Source organism: Labeo rohita, unplaced genomic scaffold (assembly GCF_022985175.1).
Source record: "Labeo rohita strain BAU-BD-2019 unplaced genomic scaffold, IGBB_LRoh.1.0 scaffold_1500, whole genome shotgun sequence".
NCBI lineage: Eukaryota > Metazoa > Chordata > Actinopteri > Cypriniformes > Cyprinidae > Labeo > Labeo rohita.
Genome location: NW_026127671.1, coordinates 1 through 18,500, shown reverse-complemented (window position 1 = coordinate 18,500; position 18,500 = coordinate 1). Strand labels below are relative to the sequence as shown.

The following is an 18,500-nucleotide window of genomic DNA, read 5'->3' as shown; positions in this document are numbered from 1 at the left end:
TAATTACATCTGATCAGGATCAGTACTGGTGTAGAGGACAGAGAAATGAAAGACCAAAATCATCACAATCAAGCTCTAAAGTTTCTCTTACTGTAACGGGTGAGTTGAATTTCATTCCTCCTAAACTCACTCTACTGTCACACATTCAGTCGTCTGAACTGGTTTTGTTGAGAATGGGAATAAATGTCTTACTGCTTACCAAATTCAGCTCAGTATATTGTATTTTGCTTATTTCTTAATGGAAAGTGATAAAATTATGTAACAATAAACTTTTCAAATTGTCACATGGCATCAGCAAACTGCAAGATTAATTCAGCACTTTTCACACTCTTAAATTATGTAAATGTTTTACAGTCTGCAGTTGATGTATGGAAAAAAAAGCACAGATGTATTGGATATGAATATCAAAGTTTCATTTAGTTTTCGCCAAAATGTACAAATATTTCTGGTGCAATTACAAACTAAAAGCAAACCAGATCTTTAATTTAATGTAGTGTTTTTTTCTCATAAGGAGGTTTTGAGTTTATAACAGTTTATAACAGTTTCAATCAATATCTGCTCATATATGTATTGTACAGTGAAACCAAAACCTGTAGTGAAGGTGACGCCAGATCAGCGTGTGTTCAGAGGAGAGACAGTCACTCTCACATGTGACATACAGGGAGGAGGAAACATTAATTTGCAAGGCAGAATCAGAATCAACACTCACGTTTTGCGTGTCCGAAAACACAGCCAGTATTTCATTAACTGTTAATACTGACTTACCTGCATTTTGGAGTCTTAAGGTGGTTTAAGTCTCAGTTTTCTTGTGACCAGCAGGCAGATTTCCCGTTGTTGACCGCGGTCGTTGTGTCCACGTGATCACGATAGCCGCGAAACTTACTCAATTTCTTGAGTTGATGCAAAATACAAAAGAAATTGATAGAAAATAAGCAGTAATTTCTGTTTATAAAACTGACAAGTTTTATTGCAACTTTCTCAAATATTTTCATTTAAATGTACCAAAAACATTAAGGACATGTGAACAATATAATTTGTTAGTTAAATGCTTAATTTTTTTATTAAAACATACGAAAGCAGAACAAGTAAATTTGAGATAAAATAAACTGTGGGATTTTTAATTATTAATTTTGGTAAGCCCAACTCAAATAATCTCTTTAATGATACTCAGAGATTTTATTAAGTTAATACAAGTTTTTATGTTTGTGATATTTACAAAGCCACTGAATTATTTTTCATACATTCAAAGAAGAGCAGACGATAAAGAAGAGAAACACTGGAGATCATATAGACAAGAACAGAGAGGTGTAGACAAAGAGTAGCCATGGTAACAGAGGAGGGTTACTATGGAAACAAACAAGGTAGGCAAGGCAACAAGGGAAACAGGAACTAAATACAGGAAGTGAACAAAGAAACAATGGTAACAGTAAAAACACTTCAGCATAAAAGTCCTTAAACAGAAAACAGGAAACACAAGACCATGATCATGACAGTATCATGGACAGTGTGTATCTTTTATAAATTAACCAAACATTTAAATACATTTAATTTAGCATCAAAAATGGTGCATAAAACATAATGAACACAGAAGATCACACATTTGAGCTTCCATGTTTATTAACTTATTATGAAAGAATTACGTAAAATATATTATTTAATAACACACAATGATATGTATGTAGTCAGAATGAAAGCATTTGTTTCTAATATAAAACTGTATTTGTATAAGCAGAATCATGAATAAGTCTATTCCAGCATTATAATTGTCCTCTGAGGGAGAAAAAGTCTGTTAAGTCTGTTACTGATGGTTTTTTTGTTTTGTTTTTTTAAGTAACTCCTAGCAGGCACCAGATTTCAATATAACTGGTTGACGTTGGACCAGTTGTCAGACAGACGTTGCATTTTGGTTGAAAATAAAAATTGGGTGACATCAGTATTTGACATCAGTTTGACGTTGACTTAACGTTGGATTTTGGTTCCACAACCTAAGAACAACAAAATATCAACATCAGCTGATTTCAGTATTGATCATCAAATTAGTGTTGACATTAGATCAGGGATAGACAAAGTTGGTCCTGGAGTGTCGATGACCTGCAGAGTTTAGTTCCAACTCTAATCAAACACACCTGAACAAACTAATGAAGGTGTTCAGGATCACTAGGGCTACAGGCAGGTGAGGGTTGTTTTCAGGGTTGGAGTTAAACTCTGCAGGATATCGACACTCCAGGACCGACATTGTCAATCCCTGCATTAGATGATGATGAATTGACAGAGAATTTTGGTCACCCGACGTCACAACTGAAACTGAACCAAATATCAATGTCTTATGTCGTTGTGTTCCCAATGGGCTGTTTATCATATGCCTTAGATGTGAAATTAAAAATGAAACTTAGCATTTTAATTCTATTTTTGTTTCGTTTAAAGTATCATGAGAGCATCATATTGTGAGATCAGTATTGCATATCGAAGCAAATCATGACATGAGTGAATCATTACACAATATTATTAACTAATATTTACTGTAGTCACTGTGGTTACAGGTGATATTCATGACTAAAATGACTTGAGTGAGAGAATTCAATACAGATGAGTTTTGTACTGAAGTCAGAGAGAATGAGGTGACTTACAGATAATGATGTTAAATGAGTTCATGAAGTCTTCAGATAGTCTGTTGAAGTTGATTGAGATTCAGTTGCTCCTCATATGAGGTTGTAGTTGGAGGTCTTCAGCTCTCCTTCACCAGGAGCTTCATTCTGCTTTCTATGGAGAGTCAGAGGTGTTTGTCTGAGGACGTGACGGAGCCAGAGCCTCCTCAAAAACACTCAAATCAGAAAACTAATGACAGGACAAAAACAAAACACAAGAAGTTATACAAGTTATTAAAGATGACATAGGCTAAAATAATGTATAAACAACATAGTTTTGTAACACATTTATAAAACATTATTGTTTTAACTGTAAGTGCTGATTGAGTCTCTTTATGTTTTTTTTTTGTTGTTGTTTTTCTTCACAGATTTACCCACATCTACACTGACTGTGACACAAGACAGTCCTGTATTCACTGGAGAGACAGTCAGTCTGACATGTGTGATTGAGTCTTACAGTAACTGGAGATGGAGAATTTACAAAACACAAGACTGGACATATGACTGGACACCTGACTGGAGATATGAGTGGTACAAAGGCACAGACAGTGTAATGTTACAGACGTCTGAGCGTTACACTGTAAAAGGAGACACTTTCATTATCAAAGGAGTAATTACATCTGATCAGGATCAGTACTGGTGTAGAGGACAGAGAAATGAAAGACCAAAATCATCACAATCAAGCTCTAAAGTTTCTCTTACTGTAACGGGTGAGTTGAATTTCATTCCTCCTAAACTCACTCTACTGTCACACATTCAGTCGTCTGAACTGGTTTTGTTGAGAATGGGAATAAATGTCTTACTGCTTACCAAATTCAGCTCAGTATATTGTATTTTGCTTATTTCTTAATGGAAAGTGATAAAATTATGTAACAATAAACTTTTCAAATTGTCACATGGCATCAGCAAACTGCAAGATTAATTCAGCACTTTTCACACTCTTAAATTATGTAAATGTTTTACAGTCTGCAGTTGATGTATGGAAAAAAAAGCACAGATGTATTGGATATGAATATCAAAGTTTCATTTAGTTTTCGCCAAAATGTACAAATATTTCTGGTGCAATTACAAACTAAAAGCAAACCAGATCTTTAATTTAATGTAGTGTTTTTTTCTCATAAGGAGGTTTTGAGTTTATAACAGTTTATAACAGTTTCAATCAATATCTGCTCATATATGTATTGTACAGTGAAACCAAAACCTGTAGTGAAGGTGACGCCAGATCAGCGTGTGTTCAGAGGAGAGACAGTCACTCTCACATGTGACATACAGGGAGGAGGAAACATTCAGTGGACATACAGCTGGTTTAAAGATGGTTCAGTCATCAGACACGTCACTGAGAGAGTCTACACCATCACATCTGTGTCTGATAGTGGTGAATACAGCTGTAGAGGAGAGAGATCAGACTCACAGAGATCAGACATCAGTGCTGCTGTTACACTGACTGTATCAGGTGAGTGTTCATTGTCGTGATTTAGCTCAAAAGGGAAATGTGTATAAATAATTACAATTAATTATTGGCTGACAGTAGTAACTGTAGCAGAATTAATTTTCCATCAACTAATTCGCCCAGCGAACATTCAGTATAATTTTTATATCAACTCTAAGAAATGATATTTTCTTGGCCACAGAAAATAACTTCCTTAAAGTATCATTGCATTAGAGCATGTAGCTCGAATCGGAATCGTAAAGGGACATTAATTTGCAAGGCAGAATCAGAATCAACACTCCATTGCCTTGGTCATTGAAAAAGTGTCCAAATGCAGTCTCGGGTGAAAGTCTTGATGGTTGGACCAGTGGTGGTTTGGAAATCGTAATCACGTTCTTCTGGGTCCGAAGAGTGATGAACTCTTCTGACTCGATGGTGACTGGGAGTTTCTTCCAGTGTGAAAATTGAAGAAGAACCAAGAGCTGAGAGGGACCCAGCTGAAGTCCTGTGATCTCTGGGGAATGGAAAGACAAGGCCGCAAGGCCTGGCGTGTGCTTAGAGAAGTCCTGGAGAGTTCTAGCTCATCTTCTTAGGTTCTAAAGAACCACTGACTGACTGAGGCGAGTCGTGAAGATGAATTCCAGGGCTGAGTGGAACTGTCTGGCTCTTTGTGGTTGAGAGCCACAGCTCTGTATGTTGGGGCCTGTCGGTCCCGCCGGGCACGCCCTGTGCCGGCTCAGGCTCCCCGTGGGTTCCTCCACATGGGCAGCAATTGGGACATTTTTCAGACGAAGAAGCGAGTGAAGAGAGAGAGAGTGATCAATCGTTTGATGCCTTTAAGCTCTCTGGAGGCTGCGCCTTTTTGTTGAATGAATATCTGAACATACAGTACACCAAAATAAAGAACAGACCCTCTGCTTATAAAAACTGCGTTCAACTGTACAGACGTGAATTTAGTTTTCCTTCAGCCTAAGGCTTTTGGTGCAAAAGGGCTTTTACCAAAAAATAGAACTTATGTTAAAACAACAAGCAAGCCCTGCCCAGATTTAAAAAAGTTATGCAAAAGAAAGGTAACATATTACTTTCCATAAAAAGTAACTAAGTAATGTAATTAGTTAGTTATTAGTTAATAGACACATAGTTATTAGTTTTAAGAGTTTTGAGGACACCAAATCTGTAAGCCTCCTAAATTCCTCGGCATAACATAAAACACTATTTTTTACTATTAATTAATAGATGTATAAATTAAAAAAATAAATAAATAAATAACACACATTCACTGTAAGTCTCATAATCACATTAAAGGTAGTGATTGATCAGAAAGAGCAGAGACCATCACTCTCCTCTCCACATCTTTCCTCTTTAACATCAGTGTTACACAAAAACAGGAACTCAGATTATCAGATCATGTTTTCTGACTAGTTCACTGAAAGAGCTCCATCTTATTATTTATTTACAGATTTACCCACAATTGCAGTGACTGTGACACCAGACAGTCCTGTATTCACTGGAGAGACAGTCAATCTGAAGTGTGTGATTGAGTCTCACGGTGAAAAGGTTCTTCACAGTGATGCCATAGAACCATTGCACAAAGAACGATTCAGTCAACGGTTCTTTAAAGAACCATCTCTTTCTTACCTTTTTATAATCTGAAGAACCTTCTTTTGGCACAAAACCTTTTGTGAAACAGAAAGGTTCTTCAGATGTTAAATGTTCTTCATGGAACCATTTAAACAAAAAAGGTTCTTCTATGGCATCATGAAGCACCTTTATTTTTAAGAGTGTAGTTGATTGAAAATCCAAAATGTTTTTTTTTTTTATTTATTTTTTTTTTATTTATTTATTTTTTAAATTGAAGTGAAAGCCAGTTTAAACAAATGCACAGTAGGGCTGCATGATTATGACAAAAATCATAATTGTCGATTATTACCTTGAAATTGTAATTGTGATTATTAAATACGATTATCAGTTTACGCTGAATGATGGTTTGAATAGCTTTGAAGCAAAGCTATTTTTTTGCATTGCTTGAAGCAACTGAATCCCACATTTTTATATATAGTTTATTTAAGTAATAAGTAAAAAAATGTAAAAATTAAAACAATCGAGAAAAAAAAAAAAACAAAACTTAAAGTGCCCCTATTATGCCTTTTCAAATATGCTCTTTCATGTAGTGTTTCATGTAGCTGTATGTGAACATATACTATCTGCAAAGTTGTGAAGCCGACAGTGCACGATAAATAAAGTTATTGTCTATCAAAAAAAAGAGTCGGCTCACATTTGCCTAAACGAGTCGTCAGGATTTCGAATCTTTTTCTGTTACGGCCACATGTCACGAAGTAACACATTTGCATAATGTCCACCCACGTTCTACGTCGCGAACAACTTGCCCGCCCATAAATTTCCCTGTGGTTTACGTCACATGGACATTTACACGTACATTATACAGAAGACACTGTATCATACGCTGTGAGTAAAATTGTTTTATATTCACTTCCAAAAGATGATGAATCTACAAAGATTGTATTTTCTAGCGATCGTTCAAAATAAGTAGTTGTGTATGTTGTGTTCTGTAACAACCCTGCACATGTCATGCTAACCGGCTAAATCACGTTTTTTTTGTAGTTCTGTTGTTCAGCTGTGGACCCACTGTAGTCTGACAATTTGTGATTGATGCAGCTTGACTGTCTGTCTGTCTCATTAGTTGGAGTAATGATAAAGGATGGTGCACGAAGCGGCTTTCACACCAAATGCGGAAAGCGCTGTGCTATGAAACCCATTCGTTTCAATTTCTTCCGCCCTGCGGGGACGGCTTGTTTCTGCCTCGACCAAAGCGGACGCGCAGCGGAGCGTGCACGCCGCAGACAAAGTTCAAATGAGTTGTTCAAATGAACTTTTGCTCTGCTCTGAAGGGCTGCATTGAACCCAGCGGTCAGAGCAGCGCTTTCTGCGTTCGGTGTGAAAGCTGCCTTAATGCATTATACAATGTTGAAGTTTACAACATAGAGGTGTGCCCGGTTTGCTTACATAAGCAAATTGCGAGCACTTTTCACGGTAGACCGTGTTAACTTGTCGATCAGCCACTTCAGCCGTTTCATCATCAGACTCTGGCTGGAATTGTTATGGTAAAATCGATGCCATCTTTTCTATGTATTGACCAGGGCTGTCAGTCAGTTATGGCAATGGGCCTTTCGTTCTCCGACACGCTGTACGTGGTAGACCAATCATAAAGGACTGCGCCATCTGACCAATCACAGCAGTGAGGGCTCACGGAAAGGAGGGGTTTAGAGAGACTGATTCTTCGAACTGCTTCGCACGAGTCATTTATGAATCATTTAGAAATGGGGTAAAATTAAATCTATTTTTGGAGAAAAAAAAAAAAAAAAAAGTGTTTTTGACCTTGCCTACATATCTGATATGAAAATGTTTCCGTTTTTTTTTGTTTGTTTGTTTGTTTTTTTTTTTTTCCACTGTCATCTATCACAAGCTTTAACAGAACGACTCACAGAAATGCATCTCTGCAGTAAAATATGATTCTCACTCCCAGAACATTATATGAGACCAGAAAAAGATGTTATAACTCAAGGTGGGGTGTTTCGAGGGAGAGGAGGATCATTTATTAACAACACATAATCAAAAGTAAATCCAGACAACAAAGACAAAGGCAAAAACAAAATAAATCCAGACAAAGCATAAAGAGGGCAAGACTGCACTGAACACAACACAGACAAGACATTCATAAAGGACAACACCAGACAAAAACACAGAAAAAGACTGGGATTAACATACACTGGGTAACAAGAGGCTTATTAATCACTATTGGGAGGGGGAAAAAATAAGATCTAAGGTACATTCACGCCATATCGGAATTCCCGTAATTACGAGATTCCAACGTGTAAAAAATGTTCATGTCCTTGTAGAACTCCTAATAGACTCTATGCACGAACGCTGCTGACGTGTTTCCGGTAGAATCTCCGTCAGCCTATTTACTTCCACTAGCGGAAAAACCATTTCATAAGATTAATTTGACAGTGATTTATAATTTAAGTAATACAATATAGTATTATATAGTTATACATTATAGTAATTGCCAGAATGGCCCGTTAGTGAAAGCTTGGGCAAAGGATTAAAGACAAGATAACATTTGTTGGAGATTGATGATTTTAGATTTATTTTCGTAATAAATAATATAAACATGTATATTTTATACAATGTTGCCTGCACTGCAGGAATGTAAACTTTTAAATATAATAGACATTGAACAATTTCAGTATAGTACTGTAAACATGTAAATATAAATAAAGTTGAACTTTTGCACTGCAGTACTGTAAACATGTAAATATATAAATAATTTTAAACATTTGTACTGCAGTAAAGTAAACATATAAATATAACTGAACATTTATAATGCAGAAATGTAAATATGTAAATATAAATAACTTTGATACAGTGTTAAACATTTCCTGTACAGTGATGTTGTGTAAATACAATATTAAACGATTGTTTTTTTTTTTCTTTTTTATTTATTTATGTTTGTTTGTTTTTTTGTTTGTTAGTTTGTGTTTTCTACACCTGTAGGCAATGAAATGAAAATAAATTGAACCCAAACCAGTAGGTGGCAGCAAATGACTGTTTGAATACGTGAGTTCAACAGATTCCTTCAAACAGCTGATTCATTCAGAAACGAGGCAACAACTGCCTTTATGAATAATGCAAAGACATATATAAACTGTGAGAAACAGAGATGGCTAGCATGGATATTCGTATAACATTATAGCATGAGAATACTCACCCTCAATTGTCGATGTAACTCGAAATATATAATTTGAAGCCCTTCTCTTTTTACTGTTAAGCTGATTGCCTCACGATACGATTAACGTCATTTACAGTTATCCAGGGAAGCTCTTCTTAACAGCAAGTGTAGTATGTCATCCTAGCGAAAACGGCTTCCGGTGCTGCACCGGATGTAACTGAGCGGACTGTGACCAAACGTGGAAGTGACCGTGCATAGAGTCAATAGGTGTGTTCGACTTAACGCAGCGCTGTGCAGCTTGATCAAAATCTGACTTGAAGCAGTGCATGCCGGTTAGAAATTTTGTCCGACTTGAGACGACGCCGACGCCTCGTGACTGTCATGTGTGGCATCAGAGTACCGTGATAGCGATTCGACAGCAGCCGACTGACTCAGCCAGCACAGTTTGTTCAGAGCGGCTGTAGGAGCTCTGATGACCACATGGCTGTTTCACGATTGGCCAGATTCACCGCATGACAACAATCATGTGTGTTTTGGGTTTATTTTAACATCCTCAAGTCCGACCAGCCGGCACATGACCGACCTTCAACGTTGAAATTTGGTTGAAATAAGGTCAGTTGTTGTTTCAACGTTGAAACAACATTGATATTACGTTGAATGCTAAATGGTTGAAGCCCAGTCAACTTATGACTGAAATTCAACACTGAAATATGGTTGAAGTAAGGTCAGTTGTTGTTTCAACGTTAAAACAATGTTGATATTACGTTGAATGGTAAACGGTTGAAGCCCAGTCAACACAAGACCGAAATTCAACATTAAAATATGGTTGAAGTAACATCAGTTGATGTTTTAGTGAAACCATACCTTAAAATGTAAAATGGTTGAAATAGGTTTAAAAATGCTGAAATGAGCTTGTATACCTTCAAAAGCAAGTGTTTAACTTAAATAATAATAATATTAATAATAATAATAATACAATAACAAAGAAATAACGTTTAATGCTAAATGATCTGCTATGCTGCTATAAGATCTGTATGTTAAATCATGTCTTCAATATTTCTGCCTTTTAAATTATTATAATCATTATTATTTCATGAAACCTATTCTAAAATATAAATGTACATGTTAAATTAACAACAATAAAATTAAATACATTTTGCTACAATGCTGAAACAATTCCGAATGGTTGTTTTACCTTACTGCTTTGATCATGATTGGTTAATGTCGCTGTCATCACTGGCCAGTGAAACTGTGCGCGCTTTTTCTAGTTTGAAAATAGGGCCCTTACATCTTTGTGAGTGCGGCTGTGAGCTGCTCATAGACTGTGTGGGAGCTGCTGCTCACTGAAATTATTTGGTCCGTCGAATTATTTTATGTTTGCATGTTACATTTTTATTCTGAGCGAATCTGAGTTGTGAACTGTCAACGCGGAGAACAAAAACCGCAACAGGGAGGAAGTAGATGTGATCTGCGAGGTCCTGCAAACATACAGTACTTGCTAAATCAGGTAAGAAAATAAATGTTTATTATTACCTTTCAAAAATAGTACAAGAGTTTACAAATGGGTAAACTGTATCCTGCAGAAGTGAAATGTGTATGTGTGTGCGTGCATATGTGTACTGCTTTATCACAGACCTTAAAAGTTAGATGCTAATCGCAATTAGCATTGCACACTAGCGATATTGGCTCATCTGATGTTATGTGTTGCTGGTATTAATGTTAATGTCTGTCTTTCACAGATTCACATGTGAATGCTATGGATGTTTACATTTTAATCGTATAATAACAGTCTCAAAGATGACATATTATGTTTTTGTTTTCTGAATATCATATAGTGGCAAATGTCTTTATAATTTAAATGAATTAAGATTTTTTTAAAGGAATGGTATAAAAAGAAATACAGCTTTTTAAGAACTTTTCAGTAAACCATTTATTCTTTCCCCTTGTAGAGTCATTAAGGATCCAGCTTATTATTGGCAGTTTGGTAAGGAATTGCTTATCTGCTGTTTATCTGCCATTATTGAGCTGTAAAGTGAAAATGTTCTATGTGATTTTTGTATTCAGTGTTTTCAGTTAAAGATATTTCACAGTATCAAAGTTGATGTTTTATGAGTTTATTTTTGGTGTTTTTGTTTATACAGGTCAGTACAGAGAGTGCACAAGTGAGAGAGAGAGGAGGGGACGGCATCAGAAAGGACCTAGAGCTGAGATACTTTCAAGGATTTTTCAAGAAACAATTCTACTTAAAATATTACATGCATTTCATTTAAGGCAGGGTTTTTCCTGCATAAAGAATTTCAAGGTGACTGCTGTTGTACCCCTTCACCACCAACTTGGTTTCTGTTGCAGGTTCCATTCTCAAACTGTTCTATTTCCACTGCACACATCTCTTGTAATGAGACACATTTGTAAACCTAGTTTCACAAAACTATAGTTATCCAACAAAATAAAAGATCAAGTGGTTTCAGTAAAAAAAGGTTTCTTTTGCAAGTATAAATTCACAAAATATATATGTTATTGCACAACATACAAGAGTCTTTAACTCTCTGGGGTCTAAGGGGATTTTGAGAAGTTTTGACATACCCTGACATTTGTGTTTTTTTTCAGTATCTTAAAAACATACACTACCAGTCAAAAGTTTTTGAACAGTAAGTTTTTTTTCTGCTCACCAAGCCTACATTTATTTGATCTAAAATACAGCAAAAGCAGTAATATTGTTAAATATATTTGTACTTTTTAAAATAACTGCTTTCTATTCGAATATATTTTAAACTGTAATTCCTGTGATCAAAGCTACATTTTCAGCATCATTACTCCAGTCATGCAGTGTCACATGATCCTTCAGAAATCATTATAATATGCTGATTAGCAGTTCAAAAAACATTTATTATTATTATTATTATGATTATCATTATCAATATTTAAACAGTTGAGTACATTTTTTAGGATTATTTGATGAATAGAAAGATCCAAAGATCAGCATTTACTTAAAGGTGCAGTGTGTAATATTTAGGAGAATTTATTGGCAGAAATGCAAGATAACATACAAAACTATGTTTTCAGAGGTGTGTAAAGACTTTACGTAATAAGCCGTTATGATTTTATAACCTTAGAACGAGCAATTTATATCTACATACACCGCGGGTCCCCTTACATGGAAGTCGCCATTTAGTGCCGCCATGTTTCTATAGTAGCCCTGAACGGACAAACTTCTACAGAGCGCGTTTCGTCAGTACGTTGTTCTACTTGTACTCCCATCGCACCCCCTCCTCCCTTTCCCCTCCCGCAAGCCACCGCATCCCAAGCTGGCGTTCGACCGACCTTAAACGTTTAAATGTGGTTGAAATAATGTCAGTTTATGAAAAAACATTAATTCAACGTCAAAACAACGTTGAATACCAAATGGTTGAAATTGTGTTGTTAACTAACTATGGATTCAACATAGAAATATAAATAAAATTTGAGTTGTACATCAAATCAACATTATTTTTACAACCATGACTTTTAAACATTTTGTTGAAATATATCAGTAGAAAAATAACGTTCCAACATCCAAACAATGCTGATCAATTAACTGTTGAAAAAGTGTTGATACACGAATAATGATACAACATTGAAAGATCAACTCTGAATTAAACGTTGAGTCGTGATAAAAGCGCTTTCTGAACAAATCTAAACAAAATCCAACGGTTATCCAACACTGACACCTGATGTTGATTCAACGCTGACTCCACGTTAAAATGCCAGCTGGGCCGTGTTCGGAAAGAAAGTTGTGTTTTAAAGGCAATAAACAAGATGGAATATATATATATATATATATATATATATATATATATATATATATATATATATAATCACTTTCTCTCGCAGTTATATCGTTAAGTAATTACTGTATATAAATTGCGGGCATTATGGGGCCGCTAGTAATGTGCATGGCATTGAAACTGATTTCGTATGCACGATCGCATTTCACTTTCACTTTTCATCATGATGTTTCACTGTAGACTTCGTCCGATGCCAATTTGGTAGACATCGCCCAACCCTACTAACTGTCATACAAAAAATCTAACTAAATTCAGCGAATAAACCTGAGACAATGACCAATGAGTAACAATAATATTCGCAATAACATATTGGTTTACTGAATAATTAAGTAAATATAATTCTTTGACATTTTTGTCCTGTGTCAGCTTCCGTAGCTTCTGTATGCGTTTCGAAAGGGCGGGGTGAGCGGGGGCCTGAGCCGTTGGTTGAAATTCGAATCGTCACCGCTAGATGCCGCTAAATATTACACACTGCACCTTTAAAATAAAAAAAAAACTTTTGTAACATTATACACTATACTATTCAAAAGCTTGTAGTCTATTTTGAGACAATAATGATAGAAATAAAATAAATTTATTTAGCAAGGATGCTTTAAATTGATGAAAAGATGAGATGTGATGAAACAGACATGTTACAAAATGTTTCTATATCAGATAAATGTTCTACTTTTAATTCATCAAAGAATTTTACTGAGTTTTCGAGCAGCAAATCACAATATTAGAATGATTTCTGAAGGATCATGTGACTGGATCATACGGAGCCCCTTAAGGGACATGGTGGTGAAAAAAATCAGAGTGAGAGAAAAAAAATTTAGGGTGGGAGGAAAAATATTTTTCAGAATTGTTTGCGTTCCCTCGCAAAACTGGTAGAGTTCGGACAAACACTTCCTGTTTACTCAGCTCAGTATGTTCACAACGGAGCGGTTCTTAAGAGTTTTATACTTGAACTCAAGTGGCCTATTATAGAAATACAGTCATTTAATTGCTTATAGTTTAAGGCACGATTTTGGAACATTCTAAAACGCTTAATGTGGATTAATGTAATAAAACAGTGACAGCGGAGGACCAATCGGTATTAATAAATGCTATTCATACTAATAAAAAATGTAATATTAATAGCATTACTCTCAAAAAAAAAACAGATAGTCATAAATGCAACTTGCTAATGTCTTTTCTCCTCACAGAAAACCTTTAGGATACAGAAAACGCTTAAGGGAAGCTAATGGAGGAATTAAGACGGTATTTGTAGTTACAATGGTTTAAGTATAGTAACCATGGTTAATTTGTTTACTGTTTGTTTAAAAATAATAATAAATTTTTGAAAGGAAAAATAAAACAAATAAGTCACGTAGCCTGTTAGTCCCATTTTATTCAGAAATAATACTACTAGCAGGCCTACAGCGTGTTATAATACCAACATTATAAACACACACAGCCTAGCACTCCACAGCAAATCCTTTAAATTTAACTGTATTCAGAACAGACCAAAAACCAAAACCAAAAAACTATAACTTATTCATTTTTTAACGAATAAATATAATATAATGCAGTATATAATAATAGGTATAAGCTTTTTTTTTTTTAGCTATAAATAAACTAAAATAAATAATTTAAAGCGAAACTGAAAGTATGGGCTCACGTATCGCTCTCCTTCAGCACAAATCCAAATGTTTCCATATTCACAATGTATCTGCAGCTAAACCATTAAATTAACCGGGTTTTGTACGTTCCAGTGCCGCAGTGGATTGGACCGGTGCTCAAACTGTACGGCACAGAATAATACATAATATTTAAACTGACTAGTGTAAGTTTGTATCTGTTTGGGTGATTCTGTGTATTATTTTAATAATGAACAGGCTGCGAGGCACCGGCGCGATCAAATAGCTGAAATATAAAAACTGTAATATATATATATATATATATAATATAAAAACTGTCTTCCATACAGAAAAATACCCTGTGCATGTTTAAAATAGCAGAATGCAATATCCAAACGACTGCAAATGAAACATTTATTTTATATAGCAGTTCAACAAAAATGGTATGCTCTCCAAGCAACGGCGGTGTTTCGTTTCTGAATTAACCTGCAGCTTTGAACCATTCGGAGAGTCCGTGATTAATAACCTATTCATAACTACAACCATTTGCTTAGTTATTGAATGAATGAATGACGAGACGCCTTGCTCATTAAGACAGTGACATGCTGCCACCTACTGGAACGTTTCAGAACCACTGGTTTAATGGATTACTGCGTTAATTGCCTATTTTTAATAAAACATAACATGTTGGCTTTTTATATCATTGTCTTCTTATATTAAGCTACATTGGATATATTTGTAATAATTACATAATTTATGGGAGGAAAAGGCTTAACATGCAATTTAGAGCTTTCTGTTCATATTCGGGGCACCTGCTTTCCTACATTTCAAATGTATAACAAACTGTATACCGAGTTCAGCCTTTTATACTCTATTATCCCGTTAAGTTTTCTTTCTGGGGGATACGATTAACGTGCAATTTAGCGGGTTACGTTTATATACTGAGCTATTCTGGTAAATAAGGTGTGTACTGAATTTGGTCCTACAGTGTTTTACATTTTAGAATGTCCCAAAATCGTGCCTTAATGTATTTATATAATAGCCTACATGAGTCCAAGTTCAGAATCAAACTCTGTGAGTCGCTCAATTGCGAACGTGCAATGTAGAAACCACTACAAGCTGTAAAGTAAACAGATAGTGTTTGTCCGAACTCAACTGGTTTTGCGAGAGAACGCAAAAAAATCTGAAAAATATTTTTCCTCCCACCCTGAATTTCCGTAGGATCATAAGTACTGATGAAAAAAAATCTGCTTTGACATCCCAGGATTAAATTACATTTTAAAATATATTCAAATAGAAAACATTTTAAATAGTATTTTTTTTTTTTTTATAATCTGTATTCATCACAAACTGGGCTACAATTATATGTGAGCAGCATTAATGTATTTGTATTATGTTTGGGTTCTTCTTCTACAGGTTTTTAAAAATAAATTCTACAATATTGATCATGTGTTCGTTTATTGAAGTTTATAGTAAATCCATTGCTGTTAGTCATTTGATTTTTTAACTTTTATGTGTGTCCAGTGTTGATCTAAATGCAAACTGGTTCTAATTGAACGCACAGTTGTGTATTCACTGTCGTTGAAAGGTAAGACGGTGAAACAACGTCGCGTTTTCAACGTTGATTCAATTTGTTGATTCAATAAATTCTACACAAATTCGTGATCGCCTCAGTCCCCTTTAAATTTCACTAGAAAGTTTCGGCAAACTTCGATCGGCTCCTCCTGTGTTTCAGCGCGTTCTTCTTTTTTCAATCCGCAGACCGCGTCAATAGTGTGCAGAGTGAGAAACAGAGGACAAGGTGTGTGTTTATCAATAGATTATTATAATAGCTGCATCTGTGCGGTTCTTTGTCATAAAATTATTAATTATTAAATCGGTTCTAATAATAAGCCAAAAATGGTTTTTACAAAATTTTAGGCAACACGTTCCTACATGTGCTTACACGTTGTTAACACGTACCATAGGCGTTTGGTCGGAAGTGTGAGTAACCGATCGTCTTTCTAACGCGATATCTACATGCGAAGACACGTTGTAACACGTTATGTGTGTTTACCTTCTTGTAACTTCATGTGCTTAACCCTCTGGTTGTGTTCGGGTCAAATTGACCCGGAAAAGATTTTCTTTTTCCCAGAAATAAATAACATTATCGTATTGGACTTCTATTGTACATCTCAGAATTTTTTTTCGGATTTTCGTAATTTTTTGTGGCTTTTATTTCACTTAGTCACACTTGTGGTGTTCCCGGTCAAAAATGACCGGACTCCAAACAACTGCTCATAAATCTGTCATTATGCTATATTATCACTAAAGATTAGATTCATTCTTTTCGCCAACTTGTTTTCTTTCATTTAGGACTGGTTTTGTGTTTTTATTTGCATCTGATTAATCGTAGGCCTCATTTTTCTGAGAGAAGGTACCTCGTTTTTTGAGTGAAAAAAATCATTTTTTATGAGTAATTTTCACAATATGAAATAAAAATTATAAAAAATCTGCATGGTTTCTCACACTAATATGCTTGAATGTTTAATCAGGAAGTTTGCTTTTAAATGCTTTTATTTTGTACGAAATTGCGAATAACTCACTCTATGACCACATATATAATTTAGAGACTGTGGTTTTGTTCAACATACTAACTTGCTAAATGAAAATAATTCAGTATAAACTCTATTCTGCCTACTACCTGTTATTAGTACATGAAACTGATCACATTATGCAACAATAAATGATTCAAACTGTAGTGGCTCCATTGTCACATGGCCTCATCATATTGCAAATTAAATTCAGCACTCAAAGAAAATTAATCACAATACAATGATGTGGTTTATATCAATATTTAATTAGTGTTCATATACTGATCACAATCAGCTCATTTAAAATCAATAACTGTCTTAACACTTTTCACATACTCTTCTGTATCAGCCACATCTGTGCTTATAAATGACTGAAGCAATTCATTTTTAGTCTTTATTCTGTTTGAATGCAGAACTGTGTATTAAAACTCAGTAGCAACTATCACTGCTTAAGTATTTCATGCATATGATGTACACACAACCTGCAGTTTAATGTAACCAACCTCTACAATATTTGCTCTGTCATAATGTTGTGCCATGTGCATTTTTTTTTCTCCTGATCAAACTCTCCTTTTTAGGGAAATGACGCTGATCATAGAATGTGCTGATGCACACAAATACACAGGTAAACCTGTTCTTGTTCTCCTGCAGGTCTAAAGCCAAAGCCTGAACTCACATCAGATCCTGCAGGAGCTGCACTGACAGGAAACACAGTGACTTTGACCTGTCGCATGGATCCGTCCACTGGATGGGACTTTTACTGGTACAAACACACATCGAACTCTGAGACAAAGAAGACAGAAACAAACTCCTACAGAGTGAAGATTGATTCAGTGTCTGATGGAGGCCAGTACTGGTGTAGAGCTGGAAGAGGGACACCAGTCTACTACACACAATACAGTGATGCACTGTGGGTAAATGTTACAGGTGAGAGAGAACATAGTATGTGACACAACATACAGATCACAGACAATATCTACAGAACTTACAAAACCCAAAAATAAATGCAATAATCTGTGTTTGTACAGTGAGTCCTAAAGCTGTGGTGACGGTACGACCTGATGAACGAGTGTTCAGAGGAGAAACAGTCACTCTCAGATGTGATATAAAATGGGGAGGAGACACTGAGTGGACGTACAGATGGGAAATAGAGGGAACAAACTACCAACATAAAAACTCTGTCAGCCGAATCTCAACACAAGAGTGGAACATCAGCAGTGTTGATCACATTCACAGCGGTAAATACACCTGTACAGGACAAAAAAACACACAATGCTCTCAGCGCAGTGATGCTGTTACACTGAATGTATCAGGTAAGTTTGTGTGTTTGTTCATTATTATCAGTGTGAACAGCTTCTCTCTCAGTTTCTCTGTGGCTCTATAACTCCTCATGTTTTGTTCAGCTGAAGCTCAGGCAGCAGTGCGAGTGTCTCCACAGCCGTGGCTGACTGAAGGAGACTCAGTGACTCTGATCTGTGAGGTTACAGGCTCCTCTACAGGCTGGACGTTCAGCTGGTTCAGAGATGATGATCATCTGTCAGACAGCAGCAGAGGAGCTGGAGGCTCTTACACTCTCAGTCCTGCTGCTCTACAGCACACAGGAGTTTATACGTGCAGAGCAGAGAGAGGACGACCGGCCTATTACACAAAGTACAGTAACACACAGCCACTGTGGATCACT

The 18,500-nt window shown here is 35.8% G+C and overlaps 1 protein-coding gene across 1 annotated transcript; it reads left to right on the top strand.

The window, feature by feature from the left end:
• Window positions 1-1,324: 1,324 nt before the first annotated feature.
• Window positions 1,325-18,492, top strand: LOC127158432 (Fc receptor-like protein 5; the record flags this gene model as incomplete). Its single annotated transcript, XM_051101570.1, has 6 exons — window positions 1,325-1,361; window positions 3,014-3,355; window positions 3,835-4,098; window positions 17,471-17,746; window positions 17,848-18,132; window positions 18,223-18,492. Coding segments are annotated over exons 1-6 (1,474 nt in total), but the record flags the coding sequence as incomplete, so codon positions are not given.
• Between the last annotated feature and the right edge of the window lie 8 nt (window positions 18,493-18,500).